This window comes from Panthera uncia (genome assembly GCF_023721935.1).
Source record: "Panthera uncia isolate 11264 chromosome A3 unlocalized genomic scaffold, Puncia_PCG_1.0 HiC_scaffold_11, whole genome shotgun sequence".
NCBI classification, from domain to species: Eukaryota; Metazoa; Chordata; class Mammalia; order Carnivora; family Felidae; genus Panthera; species Panthera uncia.
Window position 1 is genome coordinate 47,006,071 of NW_026057578.1, and position 23,293 is coordinate 47,029,363.

The following is a 23,293-nucleotide window of genomic DNA, read 5'->3' on the forward strand; positions in this document are numbered from 1 at the left end:
AGAGCAAAGTTATGGGGAATCAGATAGGCTTCAGTTTAAATCTTGGTTCTGATAGCTGTGACAATGGACAAATTGCTTAAATGTCATTAAGCTTTAATTTCTCTACCTATAAATCGAGCATAATTCATAGTGTCTAGTGCATAATGAAGACATTTAGCACAATACCAAGCATATAGGATGGGCCCAAATAATCATTACTACTATTCGCTCTGTTTTCATGATAGCTAGGACCTCTGAGTCTCGGTTTCCCTTCCCTTTCAAAGTAAAGATAAAAGCCACATCCTAGGGTTAGATGACACAATACAGGTGACACAATCAAGGTTACTCTGAACTCCTGGGTCTGCCTCATGGACATCCAGGATGGGCAGTGGAACCAGGCAGGTGTATGGGAAAGTGTCAGGCATTTGTTACAGAGAAAATAGATGTTGCTGCTTATGCTACTGTCAGCAATTATACTGCTATTAAATTCCTATCCAGACCTTGTTGGCAAGGAATTGTTATGAAGATCCATGGTCCTCAAATCTTAAAGCTTACGGGGATGTGTGATCATCTTCAATAATCTATACATCAAGGTCATACAAAACTCCTGGGCAAATCTTCAGTTTTAATCCAAAATTATTGTGTCAAACTTCATTTATTTAGATGGGATATAGGAGGATGTGTTTGTCTTGTTGGGAGAGAAAAAGTGAGTCTGAAAATGTGAAAAAAATTGAATTAGAGAATGTTTTAAATGGCAGTGTGGCAGACACTTTAGGACACCCTCCTTTCCTGATCCACAAGCCCTACACTTTAATGTCCCTTCCAGTGCTTGGGCTAGGGAAGGTCATGTTGTCCAATTCTAGCCAACTGAGCATAAAAACACGTGATGAGTGACTTGGAGGGTTCTTCAAAAATGACAAGCTTAGGATCTGGTTTTGGGAAAACAAAACAAAACACTAGTAATAATACTTCTGGACAAAATATGAAAAACAGCCATTTGAAGGCACTGGGACATGACCAAAACCAGGCAGAAGCTGCAGGGATTTAACCCTTTGAAGAAGGAAATTACTTTGGATGATATCCATGTTATTCATACTTTCCCTGAACATACCCCCAATTCACAGAACGTGGGGTAACCAAAACACTTGTAGGCAGTCTTGTGTTATTGGCTGGAAGTGTCAAAAGATGGATTTCAGGGTTTACACAGCTGGATATTAAGATGGTAATCTTGGAAAACAGGAAGCCACAGGGAAGAGTCCCAGATCATCTAAATATAAGCTCCACTTAAAGCTTTGACTAACCCCATGAAATACATGCAGGAAGGAGAATCCAAGAAGCCCAGTGGAAATTAATAGACAGATGAATGAAAAGGCTGAGCATATATGTCTTCCACTAACCACCACAGGGGAGGCAGAGTTTAAAGTTTAAGTATCACCAAGTTAGGAGGGCTTGGTAAACACCTGGGCTTTTCACTGAAATCCCTCAAAAAGCCATACTTTAGAAGTAAAGATTATATCCCAGAACTAAGGAATTTACTCTAGGATTAAGGGGAGAAAACACAAAATATACATACCCTAATCAAGCATAAAACCAAGTCTTCACAAGTTCTGTGTAATCAACCAAGAATTTAACAGCCTGGTAGAATAAAAGTCAAATTCACAGAACAGAGGGAAATTATACAAACGAGAGCCTCCAAGGTATGTCAAAGTCTGCCATAAAATTTAAAATACTAGATGTAAAAAGAAACAGGAAAAAATGACTCATAATTAAAAAAAGAGAGAAAGCTATCAATGAAACAGGTGTTAAAATGAGTCAAAAAGTGTAATTAACAGATAAAAACTATAAAGAAACTATTATAAGCATATTCAAAGAGTTAAGGAAAAGATAATCATATTGAGTAAACAATAAATCTCAGCAAATAAATGAAAGCTAAAAACGGAAAATCTAGTACTGAAAATTACAATATCTGAAATGAAAACTTTACATTATGATATAGGAAATGGTAGGGAGATAAGTCAGTAAACTTATGAATTTGAATATAACTCAGTAGAAATCAATCACTATGAAGAATAGAAAGATACATAGATTCAGAAAGAATAAATAAAGCTTCAATAATAAGAAATTGGAGTCTTAGATGCAGAGAAGACAGAGAAAGAATGTAACAATAAAGTATTTGATGAAGTATTTCCCAAATTTCCCAAATTTTGTTAAAATTTTAGTTCCAAGAATTTTAGTGAGCCCCAAGCAGGTAAGTACAGAGAAAACCATAATTATGTCTCTTATGGCCAAATTGATGAAAAGGAACAATAGGGGGAATATCTTGAAAGTAGCTAGAGAAAAACAAACTGATCTCTTATCAGAAACAATGAAAACCAGAAGACAATGAGACAATATCATTAAAGTAGTTAAACAAACAATAAAGCTACTGTCAACACAAAATATTATGCCCAGATAAAATATTCTTCAAGGATGGAGAAGAAGTAAATACATTTTCAAATAAAAGAAAACTAAGATAATCCAGTGCTGGCAGATGTGCACTGTAATAGTGCTAAAGGAAGCTCTCAGGTGACAGGAAATGACACCTCATGAAAATTGGGATGACATCCAAAATGGTAAATATGTGAATAATTATAAAAGATAACATTTACTCAACTCCCTCAAAAACAACTGACAATTTAAAGCAAAGACTATGACATTGTATTGTAGGATTTATAAGTTCTGTAGATATAAAACACATGACCAAAAAAATACAAAAGACAGGCATAATAGAATTATACTGTTTTAAGTCCTTGTTATTTCATACAAGGTGGTACAGTATTAATTCTAAATAGACTGTGATTAGATATAATTTCTAAAGCAACAATAAAATAATAATATTCAGGTATATCTGTAAATACCCACGGGAAGTCCGTCTACAGGCTGAAATTTTCAAGCTTGACTATAGGTAATTGCAAAGACTTTAGCTAATGGGTGTCATGGGCAAAGCTGCCCTCCCACAATGGACTTGAGGCATGGCCAGTGCACTGCAGTCTCTGAATGGGGGTGCAGTCAGGACTCAGGACCCCCTGGATGGAGCTGCTCCCTACATATTTGCATTCCTAGCCCTGGATGCCTTCATTCCTAGGTCTGTTTATCTGAGGGCCTGGACAGAGGTCTTTTTCCTGTACCTTGGCTGAGGTTTCCTTATGGGCAAGGCTGGGAGCCAAGGAGAATCTTGAAGACTTTTCCCCACTCTGACTCAGTCCACTCCTAGCCTTTCCCTTCTCTGACTCTACCTCCTCATAACCCATAAAACTTCTGGAGCCTTTTGTTCAGGGCTTCCTCCACAGTGAGACCACTCCCATGCTTGTGTTGATTTAGCTGACCCCTTACCCATGCAACTCCATGGGAGAAAATGGAACAGGGGTTCAGCACTTTCTCCCGTTTTAGATACTTGCATATACTGTCTTAGTAAGTGATTAAAGGCTTCATTGCTTACTTAGTTTTTTTAATTTTTTTAAATGTTTATTTATTTTGAGAGAGAGAGAGAAAGCTCAGGAAGGAGAGGGGCACAGAGAGAGGAAGAGAGAGAATACCAAGCAGGTTCCACGCCGCCAGCACAGAGCCCCATGTGGTGCTTGAAACCACAAGCAATGAGACCATTACCTGAGCCAAAATCAAGAGTTGACACTTAACCAACTGAACCATCCAGGCACCCCTCTTTCATTTTGCCTTATTGTTGTTTTAATCAGCTACTCCAACACCTGACAGATTCTCTCTCTCTCTCTTTTTCCAGCTCAGCTGAACTCCTGACACCCAACAGAAAAATAAAAATGCACTAGTAAAATATACTGAAAATTTAAAACTTCTCTTAATGGGTGGAAAGACAAGCCACAGCCTGGGAAATATCATCAAAACAAATATCTGAAAAAGAAATGTTACCCAAAATATACAGAAAACTTTTAAAACTCAACAATAAGACTATAAATAATCCATTTTTTTAAATGGGCAAAAGACCTGAACAGACACTTCATCAGAGAAGATACACAGATAGCAAGTAAGTGTCTGAAAAGACGTTCCACATCATGTCATCAAGGAAATGCAAACTAAAACAACAATAAGATACCACTACACACCTATTAGATTAGCCAAAATCCAGAGCACTAACAATACCACGTGCTGGCAAGGATGTGGAGCAACAGGAGATTTCATCCATTGCTAGTGGAAAGGCAAGATGAAACAGTTTCTTTGAAAAGCAGTTGGGCTGTTTCTTATAAAACTAAACATACTCTTATCATCTGACCCAGTAAGCACACTCCTAGGTTTTTTACCCACCAAATGGTTTGAAAACTTATGTCCACACAAACACCTGCACACAAAAGTTTATATTTTATTGATAATTTAATACTTGGAAACAACCAGTATGTCCTAAGGTGAACAGATAAACTGTACTACATACTGACAATGGAGTATTATTCTATATTAAAAAGAAATGAGCTATCAATCCATGAAAGACATGGAGGAACTTTAAATACTAAGCCATAGCATAGCCATATTGCTAAGCCAATCTTAAAAATCTATGTACTATATGATTATATCTATATGACTTTCTAGGAAAAGCCAAACTGTTGAGACAGTAAAAGATCAATTTTTGCCAGGGCTTCAGAGGGGAGGAAAGAGGGAGAGGTGAACAGGTGGAGCACAGGGTTTTTTTAGGACAGTGAATACTCTGCATGACACTGTAATGATGAATACATGTCATCACACATTTTTCAAAGCCCATAGAATATGCAACAGAAAAAGTGAAATGTTAACTGTGGACTCTGGGTAATAATAATGTGTCAATATTGGCATATCAAGTGTACCAAATGTCCCACATCAATGCAGAATGTTAATAACAGGGAAAGTGTTGGGTTAAGTGTTGAAAGATTATACGGGAACTCTTTGTATTTTCAGCTCAATTCTTCCATAACCCTAAAACTGCTCAAAAAAATGTCTAGTAATTAAAAAAAAAGAATACTTGATTAACCCAAAATAAAACAAGAAAAGAAAAAAAAACAGGCAAGAGAGGCAGAAAACAAACAACAAAATGATAGGCCTAAACCTAGTAAACTGGTTCCATCAATATGATTTTCTTGAAGCAAAAGTAATGCATTGTGATAGAAAGGAGGGTGTTTGTCTCTGGGGTAAGAAACGACTGAAGGGAGCTTGGGATGTGTGCCAGGTAATGGCATGTTCTGTGTCTTGATTGGAGAGATGATGATAGGGTGTATGCATTCATCAAAACTCATCAGATTGTATAGTCTGGATTGGTACCTTTCTCAGCAGGTAGATCTTACTTCAAAATTTAAAACAAGAAAAGAAAAAGGGACTGCCTTGGTGGGCCATGCCATAAACATGAAGATGAAAGCCACAGGTTGGTGATGAAGGACCAAAAAGATTGGAAGACCCCTGAGAGCAGGGGCCCTAGAGTCCCCACCTCTGAACTCTTTATCAAGTGAGAGAAATAAGCATAATGTCAGCCCGGCTTTATTACATGCAGTCAAATTCACTGCTAAATATTGTGAGTTTGCTTCACATACAAGTGGAACCAGAATAAAATACCCAGAACAGATACTGATTCATTTCCATTCATGTAAGAATTATTTGTAATTCATATCTGTTTTACAAAATAGCATATAAGCATTGAGATAAGTGTCTTAAAAGGTGAATTTTTAGTTAGGCTAAACAGCTTAGCTGAAAATCTCTCATCAAACTCATTTCCCCAATGAATATTCATTTATTTATTTATTTATTTATTTATTTATGGTTTGTTTTCTTGTTTGTTCAACTAACTCATGAGTTGATTCTAGACCTTCTGACTCCAAATTTTGAAATAACAAGGCCCAAATGAACTATTTTTTTCTGTGCTCAAAAAGGATAAATGCCTCATGGTGAAGACCATTCATCATGTATCTAAAGTTAACAAACAACACTTAATTTCAGCCACAGACCATTAAGCATCAAATCTAGTCTCTGTGAGCATTAAAGAAGTCATTCTGGGCATCTGGTCTCCTCTGTGCAATGCAAAAAAGTATCTTAATGAAAGGCCATGACTTTCCGGCTGACACTGGTTTCACTTCCAACTTGGCATCTGCAGTAACCAAGAGCTTTTCTAAAGTTGTTTTTACTTATGAATTTTAATAACATAAAAGTTGTTTCCGTAGTAAAAAGCTGCTTCCCTAAAAGTACTCGGCTTAAAGCCAAAGGGTAGGGTTTGACTGGCCATCTCAAAGAAGGAAATGTGTAGTTAGATGATTTACAGAAGTGAAGAAGGGGGGTGGTGATAAAAGAAATAACCCAATAATGGGAAGTCCATATTCCTTATATGGGAGAGGAAAGTGGGTGTGGAGCAGACAAGATATTTTCTTCATGGTATTATTGAATGTTTTGATGGAGGTCAGCAAAATGAAGGGGATTAATATTTCTTGTGCTACCTTGGAGAGAGGTAGAGAGAAGACTGGTCACAGAAGAGGTACCTCCCCAATCATTAAAGCTGAGTGCAAGATATAGACAAGTAACCAGCATTGGAGACAATTCATACGGTTCAAGGCTAACTTCAGAGTCATTCATTTTTTATTACCTCTGCAATAATGAAGCCCAACTCAATCATGGTTCCCTGTTCCATAAAAAATACAGATTACAACTTATAAACTTTTATTTTTATCTATAACATCACTAACCAAGAGTTTAAAGTCAACTTAATGATGGTTTCCAGAGGGGAGGAGCTGAGGAGATGGATGAAATAGGAGAAGGCGATTAAGATTACACTTTTCATGATGAGCTCTGACTAATGTCTCGAATTGCTGGATCATTATATTGTGCACCTGAAAGTAATATAACACTGTATGTTAACTATATTGGAGTTAAAATTAAAAACTTAAGAAATATAAAAAATAAAATAAACTTAATGAGGTGTAATTTATATACAATAAAATGTACCCATTTTATAGGTATGGTTTGATGAGTTTTGATAAATACAAACACTCATGTAACCACCACCCAATCAAAACAGAATTTTTTTTTCCCGTGAAGTTCCCTCAAGGTCCTTTGTGATCAGTTCTCATTCCACTGTCATATAACCACTGATCTACTTTCTAGCATGATAGAATAGTGTTACTCAGTCTAGAATTTCATAGAAATGGAATCATGTGAGTTATAGTCTCATGTGTCTGGTTTACTCTGCAAAACATAATACTTTTGAAATTTACCCATGTCATTGTTGTGTAACAAAATCTTAAAAGTCTTAAAACAAAATAACAAAAGTCTTCCTCCTCTTCTCCTTCTTCTCCTTCACCTCTTCCTCCTTCCCTTTCTTCCTCCTCCTTCTCCTCCTCCTTCTTCCTCTTCCTTTTCGTCTTCTTCAGAATATTTCACTGTATGGTAAAAAGCTCAATCTTTATCCATTCACCTGATGATGAATTTTTAGGTAGTTTGCAGGTTGAGCCTCCATAAATAAACCTCCTGTGAGTATCTGTGGTCAAGAGTTTGTATAGATGATGGTTCCATTTCCCTTGAGTAAATATATAAGAGGAGACTGCTACATCATACATGTATATTCAGGTTTTTAAGAAACTAGTCTATAGTTTTGAAAAGATTGCTGCATTCCCATAGGCTTACATGACAGCCTCAGTGGAGAAGTAGCCTTTGAGGGCAAGGCACAACTACAGGGTGATTTGCACATGCTTTGTTCCCTCCTCCTCCTTTGCCATACACAAACACATCATTTTGATCCAGATAGAAGATGGATGACCACTCTGGGGATCAGTGAGGGTGTGGTCGTGGGATCTGCCCTCAGATCATGGTGAGTTGCAGGTGGCACGATCTCTCTGGGGATGGCAGGCAGCTTTGTAGAGATTCCAGTCCCAGTACTTGTGTGTGTGTCAGTGTGTGTCTGTGTGTGTCTCTGTATGTGTGTGTCAGGGGAATGCACAAGCTTAAGTATGTTCATTTGGACATAAAATATTATTAAAACTACCCACAATTGCTTCATGCTCCACCTTTCTTATCTTGAATAGGTTGAGAGGACAACCAGTCTAGCTTGTTGCTGGTTGACACTTTTTCAGTTATAGCTCCCATTCATGTTAATTGAAGGCAGTGAAACCTAGTGATCAAGACTGACACCACCAGCTTCCATCCCTACTTCATCAGCTGGCATCTGTGTGACCATGGGCAGGTTTCTCACTTCCCTATCTAAAGTGAGAATAGTAATAGGGCCTGTTTCTCAATCAATAAATACTATTTTCACATCCAGTAAGTAGTAAAAGTTAAATGAATGGTTTCCCCTATGTGGTTTTAATAACATGTCACATGAAATAATATATCCAGTTGGTCTTTAATTTAAAGAATATTTATTATTCAACTATGTGTGAAGCACTGTGTGATGCACAATAAAGATGCAGTCCCTTCCCTCTAGCACCTTATAATCTCTTAGGAGGCCATAGCCACTGAGCCAGCACTTGAGAATTAAGTGATTGAGGACATTAGATAGAAAAATCCAGAAAGAGAACCCCTTTCTTAGAGTCCTGATTCCTCCTGAGAAAATCAGTCTGACTTGTGGAAGAAGGAAGGGGTGTCTCAGCTGGATGTAAGGGACAGGTGAAGATGCTGCCAGTGCTTAACCTGTAGCCCTTAGGCTTTTCACTGTGTGCGGGTCAAATCCCATCTGCCTGTGCCCCATCCCTGTACCTGATGGCTTCCTCAGCCCTTCTGCCCATATGTTTGGTAGTCTGGAAGTGCCAGCAATTACTCACCACCACCCCTGAGGGCAGCCGCCTCCCCATTACAGACAGGAATCGGTGTATGAATACCCTGGTTCCCTTGTCCTGCAGGTGGAATGACCCCTCTGGGTTTAATACATTTCCTAGAACTTCCATGGTTACATGACTCTACCAATGTTCCTCATACTTCTAAGGAAAGTACTTGCTTTGGAATCCTTGTATCCAGCTCTGCTTTTGGGAGTTGGAGTGAAAGGAGCCTGGAGGCCAGATGGACATTAAGGTGACAGTCCAGGGGAACTGTAGTGAAAACTTGAGTATAGGCAGAATCCTGAGACAGACACAGTCAGGCTGAGCAGACTGTGAAGGGGCAGTTGATGGTCTCTGCCTGCTGGTAGGGGAGAGAGAGGTCACAGATGTCAAGGGTGCAAACAGGACCACCCAGGGGTGGCATTGGCTCACCCTGCCTGTTATACTGCTCCAATGCCCTGCTCTCTCACCATTCAACACTTATTGAGCACCACTGTATGCCAGGCCCTGGTCTAGATGCCTGGGGTGTGTCAAAGACCACTGGCCTTCTGGAGCTTGCATATATATAAATATGGATGATAAATAATGCATCGTAATTATGAAAGGAAATTATAAGCTATGTTAGAAGGCATCCAGTGCATTGAAAAAAAGCAGGCCGAGCAAGCATCCCTGGGAGGCTGGAGAGAAGGAGCATAACCCACTGAGACAGAACAGAAAGGTGGAAAGTATGGAAGAAAAGTCAGGAGACACAGAAAAGAGAACCACCTACAAATTGTTTCCAGAATAAGAGAGTCAAGAGAAAAGACAAGAGACATGCTCACAATAGTAAGAGAAGAAAATTGCCCTAAACTGAATAAAGCAGAGGTTCTCCAGGAAACAGCAGCAGCTTCACCTGGAAACCTGTCAGAAATGTAAATTCTCGGGCTTCATCCCCAACGTGCTGACTCAGAAACTCTGGGCTGAGGCCAGCTCTGTGGGCTTCAGCATCCCTTGTGGGATTTAGCACCCCTTCAGCACCCCAACACACACATGTTCAAGTTCACAAAGTGCCAGAATAAAGCACCCTCCTGAGATGGGAATGTTCTAGCACAGGCAGGATGGGAAGAAGGACCACATCTGTACACCTGACATGAAACCTCAGAACACAAAAGGAAGTGAGAAAATAATAAAAGCATTCAGCAGTAGAATAGAAAAGAAAACAAATTGCTTGTGAAGGAAAATAATCGTATGACATCAGCCTTCACACCAGGAATAGCCTGCGAGAATGCAAGGGCTCCGTATCTACAGCGTTCCTGAGGATGATAGTTTACAGGCAGTCCCCAACTTACCATCACTCCACCTAGGTTTTAGGCTTTATGACAGTGTGAAAGCAATACATATTCGGTATAAACCACACTTTGAATTTCATATTTTGATCTTTTCCCAGGCTAGTGATATGAGTTACAATCCTCTCTCATGATGCTGGGCAGGGGTAGCTCCCACTCAGCCACACCATCACCAGGGTCAACAAAGGGTCCACTGACAACCATTCTGCTTTTCATTTTTAGTGCAGTACTCCATAAATTATATGTGATAGTCAGCACTTTATTATAACATAAGCCTTGGGTTAGTTGATTTGGCTCAACTGTAGGCTAATGTAAGTATTCCAAACATGTTTAAGGTAGGCTAGGCTAAGGCATGATGTTGGGGGGCGGCAGGAGGTCAGGCATATTAAATGCATTTTTAAATTACAATATTTTCAACTTACAATAGCTTTACTGGCATGAAACCCCATTGTAAATCAAGGAAAATCTGTATATTACAGAAATCATTATCCAGGTAAGCCATCATTCAGTCGGGAAAAGAAGTATTTCCAGTAGCACAAGGTTGCAGCAAATCTAGTCTTCAATGGCCCCCTCAGTAAAAGACAAAAAACAACCAACCAGAACACTTGGTATTTAGCTCCACTCCTGTGAAATCCAAGAGCACTTGGAATTAGGGGAGGGGGAGTGGAGAAGGAGATCATGTACAATTCGTAGCATCTAAATAGGTGTTGATCATAAAAATGTATAGAAATCAAACAGTAAAATTCAGATGCAGTGAAGGTGGGTGATAGTGTTGGAGGTTAGTGTAGTTTGAGAAGAAGAGAGAAGAAATCACAGATTGCTACGATTCTTGTCATTTCTTTTTTCAGGGAGGATATAGCTATTAATTAACATTAGATATCAATGGAGAAATACAGGTTTAAGTATATGAGGCAAAAATTGAGATGAATCATTTGAAGAATACAATCAGTCCTTACAAATTTCCATACTATTAAGGTAGAAAATAGACAAAGAAATGTCAATCAAGCCAATAATTGATTAAAAAGAGAGAAAAAGAGAGAGAGAAAGAGAATAGAAGCACCAAAAACACATTAAAAATAGAATAAACAAAATAAGCTGCTGCAAATTTACTAGTAATCTCAGTAACTGTGAATAGGTTAAATCTCCCATTAAAAGACAAAGATTTTTGATTGGATAAAATGAGGGGGAAATCCAGCTTTGTTTTTACAAGAGACAAACAAAGGAGACACAAAGAAGCTGAACATTTGTTTTTAATTTTTTAAAAATGAAAAAGTATTCAACAAATGTAACCAATTAATCAGGTATATCAGTTGTGGTAGACAAAATATAATTGATATGAACTTGTTAAGAAAGGTATACTTCATATTGGTAAAGCATCTGACAAATACATATCAATCACTTAACCACACAGTTTTAAGTAGAAAGCAAAACCGGTAGAAAGGTCAGCAAAGTCACACCACCATGAGAGAAGATGACAGGGACAAAGTCAATGGAAGAGCCTGATGTGGTCAACATGCAGAACCTGCACGCAGTGCCCACGCTGTGACCAGAGAAGGCAGGCCAGGATGCCCAGAGGTCATCTGCTTGGGGTGCCCATGCTGTGACCAGAGGAGGCAGGCTGGTACGTCCAGGGGTCATCAGCTTGGGGTGCCCACACTGTGACCAGAGAAGGCAGACCAGGATGCCCAGGTCATCTGCTTGGGAGGGCAGATGATAGCTTTGACAAGAAAGTGAAACACTTGATTTGTGACATAATGTTTTTGGGAAAGGAAGACCCTGGTGAAACAGGGTAAAAGGCACAATTATTTGCTCTACCTCACAAATTTTATTATTTTCATTTGTTATTTGAACATAGAAGGATTTCTACAGCACACAAGTCATCAATCAGCTTAACATTATGATATGAATTATGTGGACAGGCATAAAACGTGAAGTGGGAGAGATAAGCAGTGCTTCGCAGGAAGAGCTGGCAGGATCATGATACAAAGGGCATTGGTCTTCATCCAAACTCGGCGAAACAGAGCTATGCCTTCTGTGAGTGTGGTCAAGGAGGTTACAGATGGCAGTGAGGACAAATGGCCCCCAAATATCTCAAACTGAAGTGGAGATGTGTGAATGGTGACCCAATGACCTTGCTGAGTCATCCTTTACCTTGCTGTTCTCTCTTTCCCTCTCTCTCTCTCTCTCCCTCCCATCTCTCTGCTCTCTCCTTTTTTTAAATCTGTTTCTTCTATTCCTTCCTTCCCTTCTTGCATTCCTTCCTTTCTTTCTCCTTCATTCCTTCCCTCCATTTCTTCCTCCTTTCTTCCCTCTCCTTCTTTCTGTCTGTCTCTCTCTCTCTTTCCTTCTTTCCTTCCTTCCTTCCTTCTTTCTTTCTAACCACGCAGTTGAATTCTATGGACCAGTTTCAACCAGAAGAGAAGATCAACATCCAAGTCAATGGTGACAGATTTCAAATAAAAACCCCCAAACTAGAATTTGGGGTTGGGCAGCAGCTCAAGGTGCTGCAGTTGTGGGGACCCAGAGGCTCAGGTGAGGACATGTATGTGCAGCCCCGTGAAGAGCATCCTGTTAATTCAGGCTCCCTGGGAGTGCTTGCTGGCCTCATGGGTTATCCTGGCTCTTTCATTTCTTTGCTCTCCTTTGCTCACTTTTCACCACTTACCTGTCCATCATTTCCTCCACAAAGGATGGCCTGGGGGTATAAGGAAGCTGTGAAGGGCTAATGGAGACTTAGAGTATGTGGGTTTATTTCCTGTGCTCTGTCCCCTCTTACTGAATAAATTTAAGAGTAGGTTGAGAACTTGATATGTTCATCCATCCATGTTAAACTCCCTGGTGTGTGCATGATACATATGTGAGTCTTGTATTTTAATCTACATGTCATCTGTTACAAATGGACTTTGTTGTGCAATAAATATAACTCTGTATAAATTGAATTTCCTTGTAAATGATTCATATTTGAAATATTTATCTAATATTTGTTATTTTAGTTAGCAGATAGCAAAAGTCACCAAGAGACATTAAATTTGGCATTTTTGTTCATGGGCTTTTCCTAAATTAGGAAACACCAGCCTTGGGTTTTTCTGTATGAAAGAGAACAATGTTGAAATTGTGGTGTGTGTGTGTGTGTGTGTGTGTGTGTGTGTGTTGGGGAGCAGCGATGGTTGTTTATGTTAAGATATAATTTCCAAATGTATTTTGTCACTCACTGGACTGCTAACAGGATCAGCTTTCTTTAACTCTAAGAAATGAATGGTCATCGCACGTGTCCTGTCCGTCTTCAGGACAGCAGGATCCTATCCAAGCCCTGTTCTTACCCAGCACCATCCAAGAGGCAGGCAGGCTCAGATCTGAACACCTGCTGCCCTGGCATCCAGCCACAGTGAGATTCGTGCAGCCAAGCTGGAGGGGATCAGGTTTGCCTGTCCAATGAGTTAAACAAACTGAAAAGGCTTTGCTGACAAAGTGGTGACAAATGCTCCTATGCTAATTAGGGAATGGTGTGCTCACATCACACCAGTTGTACATGTTTAATCCTGCACCAGGTGTCCCCTGTGCAGTTAAAATGATGTGGGGAATTAAACAGGCAGAGAGGCATGGGGCAGTAGACTCCAGGTCAGAAGAAAATATCTGGAAGCATGGAGTCCGGCCTGGCTGGGTTCAACAGCTAGGACCCAGGACACACTGTGGCCCCATCCCTCTGAATGTCCCTGTTCCTGTGGACAGGGCCTTGCCCCAACCTAGCTGCTTTGGGGTCAGTATCACAACCAGTAGGTAGAGATGCAGAAGTGGAGCAGCCAAAGTACATTTTTTTAGCAGCTCTTTGAGAAGGGAAACAGATATGCTTAATGGCCATGAATGTAAGTCCTGCAGTGTATCTTGAGTTGTTATGAAATAGATTGAAACAAGGTGACAACAACTGCAGTCCAGAGTTTATTAGGTTAGGCATGTGACATAAAACACAAAGGACGGCAGGCTTGCTGCTTGTCGAGGCAGACTCGATATGGCCCTTGGTTTCTCAGAGTTCCGAGGCCCTGTGCATCAGCCAAGCCTGCCCTCCCCCCGCCTGGGAAACAGTCGGGCCCAGGACAGAAAGACGCCCTGCACAGAAATCCCACGATGGCAGAATTAGTGGAACAAATTTCAAATACACAGATTTAAAAATACTAAATTCTCATCTAGCATTTGTGAAGTGATGACTGACATTTACAGTCCCATTGAGTGTCATAGAACAAGGCCTTGCAAACAACCTAATTCAAGCTTCAGTCAAATGTGCACCAAGAACCCAGTCCAGAAGAATGTTGGGCAAGATTTGTGGAAAGGAAATGCTTGCCCCCTTACAGATAAAGAGGAACAATGTGAGAAAGATATTCTAGAGTTTCTTCCTAGAGTAGATGCGCATGATCCCCAAGAACAGGTCAAAACACAATTCACTTTTTAAAAAAGCACTTCAGCGTGTATTAGTTTTGAGAATTTGGAACAGAATATGGTATTTGATTACAGAATATGTGGAGAATTCTGATTATCGGCTTTTTTGTTTGTTTGTTTTGGTTGACAAATGCCACAAACCACATGGCTATAAGCAGTAGGTTTTGCAGCCAGACAGGGACAGATGTTTTCAAGGATCATATCTCGGATTCCCATGCTAATCTATTGTTTAAGGTGATGGAAACATGGAGGGGACATTACACCATTTTGCAGCTGCTAGAAAGCCATGCTTTCCTGTTTTCCTGATTTAGACAATGGAGAAGCTAAGGAGAAAAATAATAGGAAAAGGCTGTCCTATATTTGCTTTTAAAAATGTGTTACTTTGAATGTAGTACATTTTTGGGAATCAAAACTCCTCTGTTCTCAGTTTTCACAGAAACGTTTATGGGAAAGAGGGTTGGAATAAAATCAGCTAATGATCACATCTATATTTTCCAAAGGTAACGTTCAGTGATAAAAGTGCAGGTGTCACCAGAATGAGTTCAAACAGGGGCTCCTGACTGAAACATAAGAATAGTAACACACATGTGTGTGTTTCAGGGACAAAGATTCATTTCCAACTTAATTCTTCCTGTACTGTGCACATACAACGCTCACATACATGTTTAACTTTTTATTCCACCTTTTTGTCTAATCACGGACAGGATGTTAGCCTGCATCCCTCCCGTTCTTAAGGCAGAACCCACTTAAGTCACCCACTTGATGCTGAAGGGAAAACACGATGTGGATGTGTGGTGCCAGATGACACAATTATGATGATCAGGCATGTGGGTGAACCAAAGGGACACCTGCAAGGCCATCTTTTGCCTCAAGGTCATGATGTTGAGCAGGGGTGGGTGCATCCTACAAAAGACCTCACTGGGTCCAACTCTTTCAAAGGCATTTTCAGATAATTGCCCCACCTTTGCTTTTTACACTCCTCAGATTCTGGAGTGAGGCTTGTCCAGCATCACATGTTCAAATGAACAAGAAAAAAGAGCAGTGATTATCTCTAAGTTCGGGAATGAACATAGTGGGCTGCACGTTTTAGGAGTCATTCTCCCTTTCAATTATCTGCCTTGGGAGATGGAGAGAGGGGAGAGGGTGAGTTTCTTCCTAATATAAATTGTCCAAGAGCATCCTAGAATTATTGAACTATGGGAAATTCTATTTGGGCAAAAGTATCCATTGTCTTTAAGCCTGTTGCCAAATGGACCTGTCACCCTTTCTCCATCACCCTGGCCGTTCTGCTGCTCTGCAGGTCAGGGACAGAACAGCCCTCAGTCTGCCCCAGCCCAGCCCAGGCACACAGTTGGAGGAGTCTATGCACAGCAGAGTCTACCTCTCCCATGCTCCAACCCCTCCATTTCTCAGGCCGTGTCATGGCCGAGCCACCCGGGGAGCTTCTGTATATATAAATGGACAGTTTGCCGACAACTAGTTTGTCAATGGCCATGTGGCCAGTGGTTCATCCACTGCTGGGTCCCCATCTCCCCAAACAGTAGTTCACATCCCTCATACAAAATGGCAGCAGAATCAAAGGGGAGAACAGTATTTGTTTGAGGCCAGTGGTTTTCATTAGATAAGATCATCCAATTCAGGGATCTTGGCCACTGGTTGGAGCTTCCGGGAGAGAAGGTAGGGCTCATCTGCTCACGAACGGACTGATTCTGCTAGAGGGGATTTGGGGAATTATTTATCGGTCCATTTCTCCCCTTGTGTGTTTCACAGTGGGTATCTACAGTCTGCCTGTCATCAGGGATAGGGCTTCACATTCCCACGCACAGAGGGATTTGAACACAAAAGTCAAAAATGGGGCTGGGCAGTAGAAGAAGTCAGACTCTATAAAAATGAGAGAGCATGTTTGAGGACCTCAGCCAGTACAAGGTCCCACAGGCCCTCAGAGGGACTTAGGGGAAGCCTAAATAGGAAGGTCTTCTTTCCCCTAGTGATAAGGGTAGAACTGTAAAAGCCTGGAGGCAAAGCTGTTGAATTTGCAGTTAGTTCAAGTAAGTGCACATATTGTCAGCAATGTCTCTGGCCAGCTCTGAGTAGTGGCGTGGTTGGTTCCCACACAACAGACAGCCAAGGGTCCTGGGGCCAGTGGATATAAGCCTTTGTCTCCTGAGTGTTACACACCAGTATTTCAACTGAAATCTAAATAATATTAGATGTCTTTAAAAAGCAAAGTTCCAAACACCTTGCTAAGTCCTCCAAAACCTTCATCTTTCTGTATACTCACTCCTTCAGTTACTCTTTTTCCAAAAAAAAAAAAAAAAAATCTGAACTATAGAATTTACATTTCAATATTGGCAAAAGGATATTTACTTAACTCTGAGGGCCGGCTGTTCACCTGGCAGCTCTTCCTGCCCCAGGTGTCCTCCTCTGGAACAGATGTGTTTCTAAGGCAAAGCCAGAAACAATAGGGCACCCTGGTTTTGAGAGGCAGACTTGGGAATCCCCGGAAGGAAACACATTCCTAATCTGTTCTGCGTGGTGACAGCAACAAGCCTGCAGGTGACCTGAGTCCTCCTGGTGCTACTCAAGCGGTTGTGGGCAGAGAGGAGGGCGCTTGTTGGGATGAGCGCTGGGTGTTGTATGGAAACCAATCTGACAATAAATTATATTAAAAAAATTAAAACTCCTCTAATATAAAGTAAAAAAAAAAAAAAAAAAAAAAAAGCTCTGATCATCGGTGAATCCCACGGCTACTTTCCAGTGACCCAGGCAGAACCACATGAGGAGACAGTGTTCTCCACCACTACCTCAGGAGGGGAAATCTTCACAAGCAAGCATTTAAAAAGGAGGATATAAATTAAAATTGCTTCAGGCAGTTTTTATGGTTGCAAAAGATTTGAATTATTCTTTTTCTCTCTCCTTCTCTTCTCCCCCGCTTTTTTAAGAACAAGAGAAAAATATGACAAATGTTCTTTAAGCAGCACAGGGCCAGCGTCCCTCCTGTCTGGTCCCTGACCTGGTTGCAAGCTATAGCCACAAATCAGGAATCACACCCTCAGGAAGCAATACCAACTGTGAGCTGTGTTAAAATGCTTTATGATGCCAGCTTTCAAAGCTCAGCATCTCATCTCCCTCATACAGTGTTAACAGTCAGAATGAGAGACTTCTAGGGGCTTCATCCATCTACAATCAGAGCATTTAAATCCAGAGCACAATGCAGGGAAGGCAGGTTGCATAGGAGAGACGACTCTGACTTTTCTCCTTGTGGGTGTTCACCTCATCAATAGTGTGTATTAACACAAGTGCATTTAGATGGATTGATTCAAGTATTTGTGAAACAAACCCCAGGCCTCTCTCTCCAGCTCTTTGGATTACTGGCTTTCAAAAACACTTTCAACTCACTTCATCCTTCTCCCACACTTTCCAGACTTCACTTGCAAAGAAACCCAAAACTATTAGCAATGTTAAGAACTAGGAGATGCAATTTGTAAACTTCCAGCATCCTTGCTACTTGAGCAGTCCAGGGTACTATGGTCATTCTGGAGGATTTCAACAAGGTCAAGCTTATCAGGGCTTGTGATGGGAAAATACATGAATGCAAATGTAAAGAAATGTTTCCAGTCCTCAATATGTTCCTTTTGACAAAAAAAGAAAAGAAAAGCTTTTTACATCATTAAACAATGATTTAGTCTCTGTTATACCAAGAGGAACAAATCATTTCAACCCTAATTAGCATTAGCAGACAGCCTTTTCTCCTCAGATGTTCAAGCGAGCAGGGAAGCAGTTTAGAAGGAGCCCCATTAGCACCTGATTTGTAACTCACTCATCCAGAATCAGTGGGAAATGTGAAATTGGTCACATTTGAATTTGCAAAGGGAAAGTGAGTAAGAATTGTTAACATCCACAAAATTCCAGAAATCACATGCCAACCCATTGCTTCTACTTCAGGATTACCACGCACAAGTAGAAAATACCTGTATATTCCAAGGTGCTAGGCTTTTAAGAATGTTTACAACTGTTTGCTAAGATTCCAGTCCAGTCTTTGGGAAGGATGTGGGTCGCCCCTTCCGATGGGGTGTGGAAAGCTCTGAGGATGGTGATGGCCGACTGTCAGTGTCCCTGGGGCTGCCTCACCTTTCAGCAGTCCGTCCCTGGCGTTGGACTATGAGAAACAATGATGACAGTATTGGAAGCCGCTTTGACCCGCCTTGCACATCTAGACCCTGGGAGAAACCCGCGTGGTCCACGTACCAGGCAGGGAAAGAGCCTCAGTGAGTGCCTCTGGGCCAAAGGGTTTAGACAGCGCCTGCCCCTTGTGCTCCGCCTGCTTTGTATGGTGGTCCTTGCCCTCCCGCCTCCCTGCACCTGCCCACCCTCCTGCCCCCTGTAGGTGATCTGAGGCCTCCTTTACCTGTACTGATTCTCCAAGGCCCTGTTCTCAGCCCGCTCTGGAGCCCAGGAGTAGCTGTCAGCAGCGTTCTGGGGCTTTTTCTCCTTCTCCTCCTCCCTCTTTGCTTTCCGCTTGCGATAGACCAGAAGTCCAAGAGCCAGAGCTAGTAAGAGTAAGATGGCTACCACTGTGCCCAGGATATAGAACAAAAGCAGCTTTTGCCCATCGGTGCCGTTGTCACTTTGTTTGGCCTCATCCATATTCTCCCCACGATCTGTGGTAGCCTTGGGGTGATGGGTGATGGGCTCCATCCATTCACCAGGGGGCCCACTGGGAGCCAGCATGTCAGACGCAGTCAGGGTGGTGGGAGCCTCAGATGGGAGGGAGGGTCTCTTCATGGTGGGTGGCTCCTTGGAGGTGCCCTCGGAGTCCCCGGTGGGCCTGGATATTGTGGAAGAATACACAAGATTCCCCTCTCTATCTCCCATATCCTCTCCCTGGGGAGGCCCAGTCTGTGGTGCCAGAGACGTGGACCCTGCGGTACAAGAGACCCCATCCGGGCCCAGCTCCCAGCCTGGCAGGCAGCTGCAGCGGAAGGACCCCTGCGTATTGAGGCACAAGCCCTCACAAAGGCCATGCTCCGGGCCCTCACACTCGTCCACATCCAGGCACTGGGTGCCATCCTCCCCAGCCAGGACATAGCCCTCCTTGCAGAAGCAGTGGAACGAGCCATCCGTGTTAGTGCAGTCCTGGGAGCAGGGCGAGTGACCAGAGGCACACTCGTCCACATCCTGACAGGCCTCCTCCCCAGGGCCACGGGGCTCGTAGCCCACCCAGCACTCACAGTGGAAGCCCCCAGGGGTGTTGACACACTCTTGTGGGCAGGGGGAGTCCTGGCACTCGTCCACATCCACACAGTCCTGCTGACTTGAGTCCAGCTGGTAGCCTTGGGGGCAGAGACACGTGTAGTTCTTCCTGTGGGGTCCCAGGACACAGGTGGCTGCCCCTTTGCAGGGACTGGAGCTGCAAGGGTTCCGGGAGGCACAGGTCACTAGGTCATCCAGCAGCCTGAATCCCGGCCGACAGCCACAGCGGAAGGAGCCATCACCACCCTCGAAACAGTCTTGCTGGCAGCCCCCGTTGTTGAAGCTGCAGCCGTACTTGGGGCTAACACAGAGGGGGCCTGAGCTGCCCCAGTCGAACACATCTGAGGCCTTCTCCTTACACAGGAAGTAATGCTCCCGACCCTCGTCCCCATCCCCACAGGCCACGTTAGCCACAGAGGCGAAGGGCACAGTGTCCAGGGAGGAGCTGGTGGCCTGGAACGGGGTCCTGTATTCCACCCGGCCTGGGCCCCCCAGAGCCAGAGGCTGGCACATGCCTTTGAAACTGAACTTGCACACAAAGCCCTCGATGTTGCTTCCAGGAGAGTTTGGGGTCCCACAGGGGCCCTCAGACCATTTGGAGAGGTGGCTGGCATGAGACGGCAGAGACAGATAGAGCAGCAGGGATACACAGCGCCTAGAGACGCAGGAGCTCCTGACCTCCCTGTTCCAGTTGGTGTAAAGTGTGTCTTCCCCGCCGCCCACCCAGCTGAAGCCTTTCAGCGGCAAGCTGGAGTCTAAGCACTTTGCCTTTTCGCGCTGGAGCCCGATCCAGAACTTGCCCATCCGAGCTTCTAGGGCCTCCTCCAACTCCAAGAGCTGGGCCAGGGCTCGCTGGATGTTCCAAGCCTCCTCTTCACTCTTCACAGTGGCCAGGTTTCCCCCATTCTTGCTGCAGTGACTCTGGGCCTCGGCCGCACTCAGCTTGCCCCAGTGGGCTGTGTAGCAGGCATTCCCCGCGCACACCACAGCTTCCCTGGGAGCTCCAGCCCCCGCCCAGGGCTGGCCCAGGAGCAGCAGCGGCAGCAGCAGGCCGGCAGAGGTGGCCATTATGGCCCCGTGTCCCCTTCAGCGGGAGGCTGGCAGCCGTGCAGTGACAGCAACTGAGCTGAGAGGAGAACTGAGGGCTCCGACGCAGACGTTCTGGCACAGGGAAGAACACAAAGACCGAGGGCTTTTCACATCCCCCTGACCCAAGGCGCATCCTGTACTGTTGTACTTCTTATTTCTCACCGGATACTGGGGCTTCCTGCAGTGAATAGTTTTCTGACTCCTGTTGCCTTCATCACGGTTTTGTTGTTCGTAAAAGAGGTCAGGCGGCTGTGTTGGGTCCCTGGCTAATCGCTGGGGAAATGCAAAGGCGTGGGGGCAGACCGTTGCAGCTGGGAGACACCCTTCTGTTTTATTTGGGCTCCCTTGTCTTCCCCATCTGCAGGAGGAACTTAAATGGCATGCTACAGAGTGAGTGGAGACTTTTGGGGACTAAGAACTTGAAAAAGCTCACTTAGTAACCCATAATAAAATTCCACTTTGGTTTGCAAACAGCCAGAAGAGAAAAAAAAAATTCTCAGACTTGAGACATGAGGCCACGGATGGTTATAATTTTCAGCCTTTTTTAGAAGCAAACTGGATTTTTCTTCTGCCTATCTCATGTTCCCTTTGGCTTTGGAAGTCTTTTTTCTTTTATCCCCCCCATCATGAACTTTAAATAGATGGGCAGTTTTTAAATAGGAACCGGGCCGTGGGAATCACAGAGTGTCTAACACAATGCCAAGCTCCTAAAGAACATTAAAATAAATAGGGTGAAATTTGGCAGTTTTTAGGGTTTTGTGGTGCATATATTGTGTTGTGAGGTGGCAGTGTCACAAAAAGGCATCAGAAAGAAAAAAAGAAAATGCTTCTGGCCTCATGGCCCTGGACTGGCACTCCTGTCTCCCAGCTCAGGGTTACCAGGAAGGGCCAGAGTTCTGAGAATCCTGGTCACGGCAGGCCCCTTCCGCTCAGCAGCTCATCAAAGGCCCTTGAAGAAAACAAAGGGTGTTCCTCCTGCAGTTCTTCCTGCAGATGTGTTACTCACTGGCGCTGTCTTTGGTTGGGGCACTTCCCCTAGAAGTAGACCCTGACTCAAGGACTGGGGACAAGTCATTCATTTGAGAGGGCAGGTCAGGCAGGGAATGGGGGGCACCAACACAGGGTGCCTGAGTGCATAGGTGACACTGGGGCTCCTGCACCATGGTCTCTGGAACACCTGCATCAGTTTTCTGAGCCAAGGAGAGGGGGCTGTGGCAGCTCTCCTCCAGCCCCTTTCCTCACTGGAGGCAACAAGTTCTTGGCACTCTGGGCTGACAGGAATAACCTAGCTGACCAGAGGGAACACTGAAGAGAATTGCAGGGAGCTGCCAAGGGGCTATGGGCATGGCACCAGTGTCTGCTACATCGGCCCTCCACAGAGATCTGAGTTTAGGGTGTTGTGAAGATAATGAACTTGCTGGCTTTCGCCTCCCCAAGGCATGCAACGCCCATCTCAGACTCTTGGACACTCATCAGAGGTGTTCCTTATGTTCTTATTTTAATAAGATATTTGAGATAGTCCAGAGATTCTCTCCCAGAACCCATAGGATACTCCTGTGTTCTTTGATGCCATCTATCTACCCACTCACCTATCCATCCGTCCATCCATTCACCCGTCCATCTAACCACCCACTCATATATCCAACCATCCATCCATCCATCCATCCATCCATCCATCTATACACCCACTCACCTATCCAGCCACCTAGCCAAAGTTATTTAAGCCTCCAGCATGCACTGGGCTGGGCACAGGGATTACAGGAGGGAACTCCTACCTTCATGACCCTTGAAGTCTGTTATATTAGATAGCTATGAACATGTTGAACAGTTGTAGCTATGACACGTACACAGGGAGAGGATGAGGGTGTCAGCCGAGATACTGACTTGGTTGGGAAGTGGGAAGTGGGAAGTGTGACAGTCTCCTCTGATGGAGAATGGCAGTGAAGCTGGAATCAAAAGGAAGAATAGCGAAGAAGGGGAATGATTTCCATCTGGGGTAACAGCACGAACAAAGGCCCTGTGATATGAGGGTTGTACCCTTTATAAGGGAGTGAAAGAAGGGCTGTAAGACCAAAGCCTGAAAAATGGAAAGGAGGACCCAGTCAAGGAGAAGCTCTGTGAGTCCAAACAATGAAAATTTGGAGTTTTGTTCTGAAATCCATGGGGAAACACCCAGGGGCCAACTTGTTAAGAGCTGCATGTAGAAGATTGGGGAACAGGTTGATGGACCCCAGCAATGTGGGGGAATCACTCAGCAGGCAACTGCCGATTTCCAGGCGCATATGACAGTCACTTGACCTGGGCTGGTTCCCCTGGATTAGGGATAGCAGATTTAGTGATAAGGATCCAGAACACTCTGTTCTTGGCAATGGATGGAGTAGGAATAGAGGACATGGGAGGTACCCAGTAGGACTTCATGGCTCTCTGCTTATATTACCAAGGGTTGGGGGT

At 43.4% G+C, this 23,293-nt stretch overlaps 1 protein-coding gene across 3 annotated transcripts; it reads right to left on the bottom strand.

The window, feature by feature from the left end:
• Positions 1-13,992: 13,992 nt before the first annotated feature.
• CD93 (CD93 molecule) lies at positions 13,993-21,171 on the bottom strand. Of its 3 annotated transcripts, XR_007462155.1 has the most exons (3): positions 18,909-21,171; positions 18,472-18,659; positions 17,072-17,149 (listed from the first exon to the last, which is right to left on the bottom strand). XR_007462155.1 is itself a non-coding variant. In XM_049651212.1 (2 exons), the coding sequence occupies exons 1-2, from the start codon at positions 20,819-20,821 to the stop codon at positions 16,942-16,944; spliced, it is 2,121 nt and encodes a 706-aa protein (XP_049507169.1). In that variant the 5' UTR covers positions 20,822-21,171; the 3' UTR covers positions 13,993-16,941. The 3 variants fall into 3 exon arrangements, 2 of the variants coding, with proteins under 2 accessions (XP_049507169.1, XP_049507170.1); XM_049651212.1 differs by lacking the exon at positions 18,472-18,659 and having other exon boundaries at positions 13,993-17,149; XM_049651213.1 differs by having other exon boundaries at positions 17,051-18,659.
• Between the last annotated feature and the right edge of the window lie 2,122 nt (positions 21,172-23,293).

Excerpts from the sequence above, each read along its gene's own strand:
- CD93 (XM_049651212.1), bottom strand. The coding sequence starts at position 20,821 with ATGGCCACCTCTGCCGGCCTGCTGCTGCCGCTGCTGCTCCTGGGCCAG. Across the intron at positions 17,150-18,908 it reads GCCTTGGAGAATCAGTACAG|ATTGGTTTCCATACAACACC; the intron begins GTAAAGGAGGCC and ends ATTTATTGTCAG.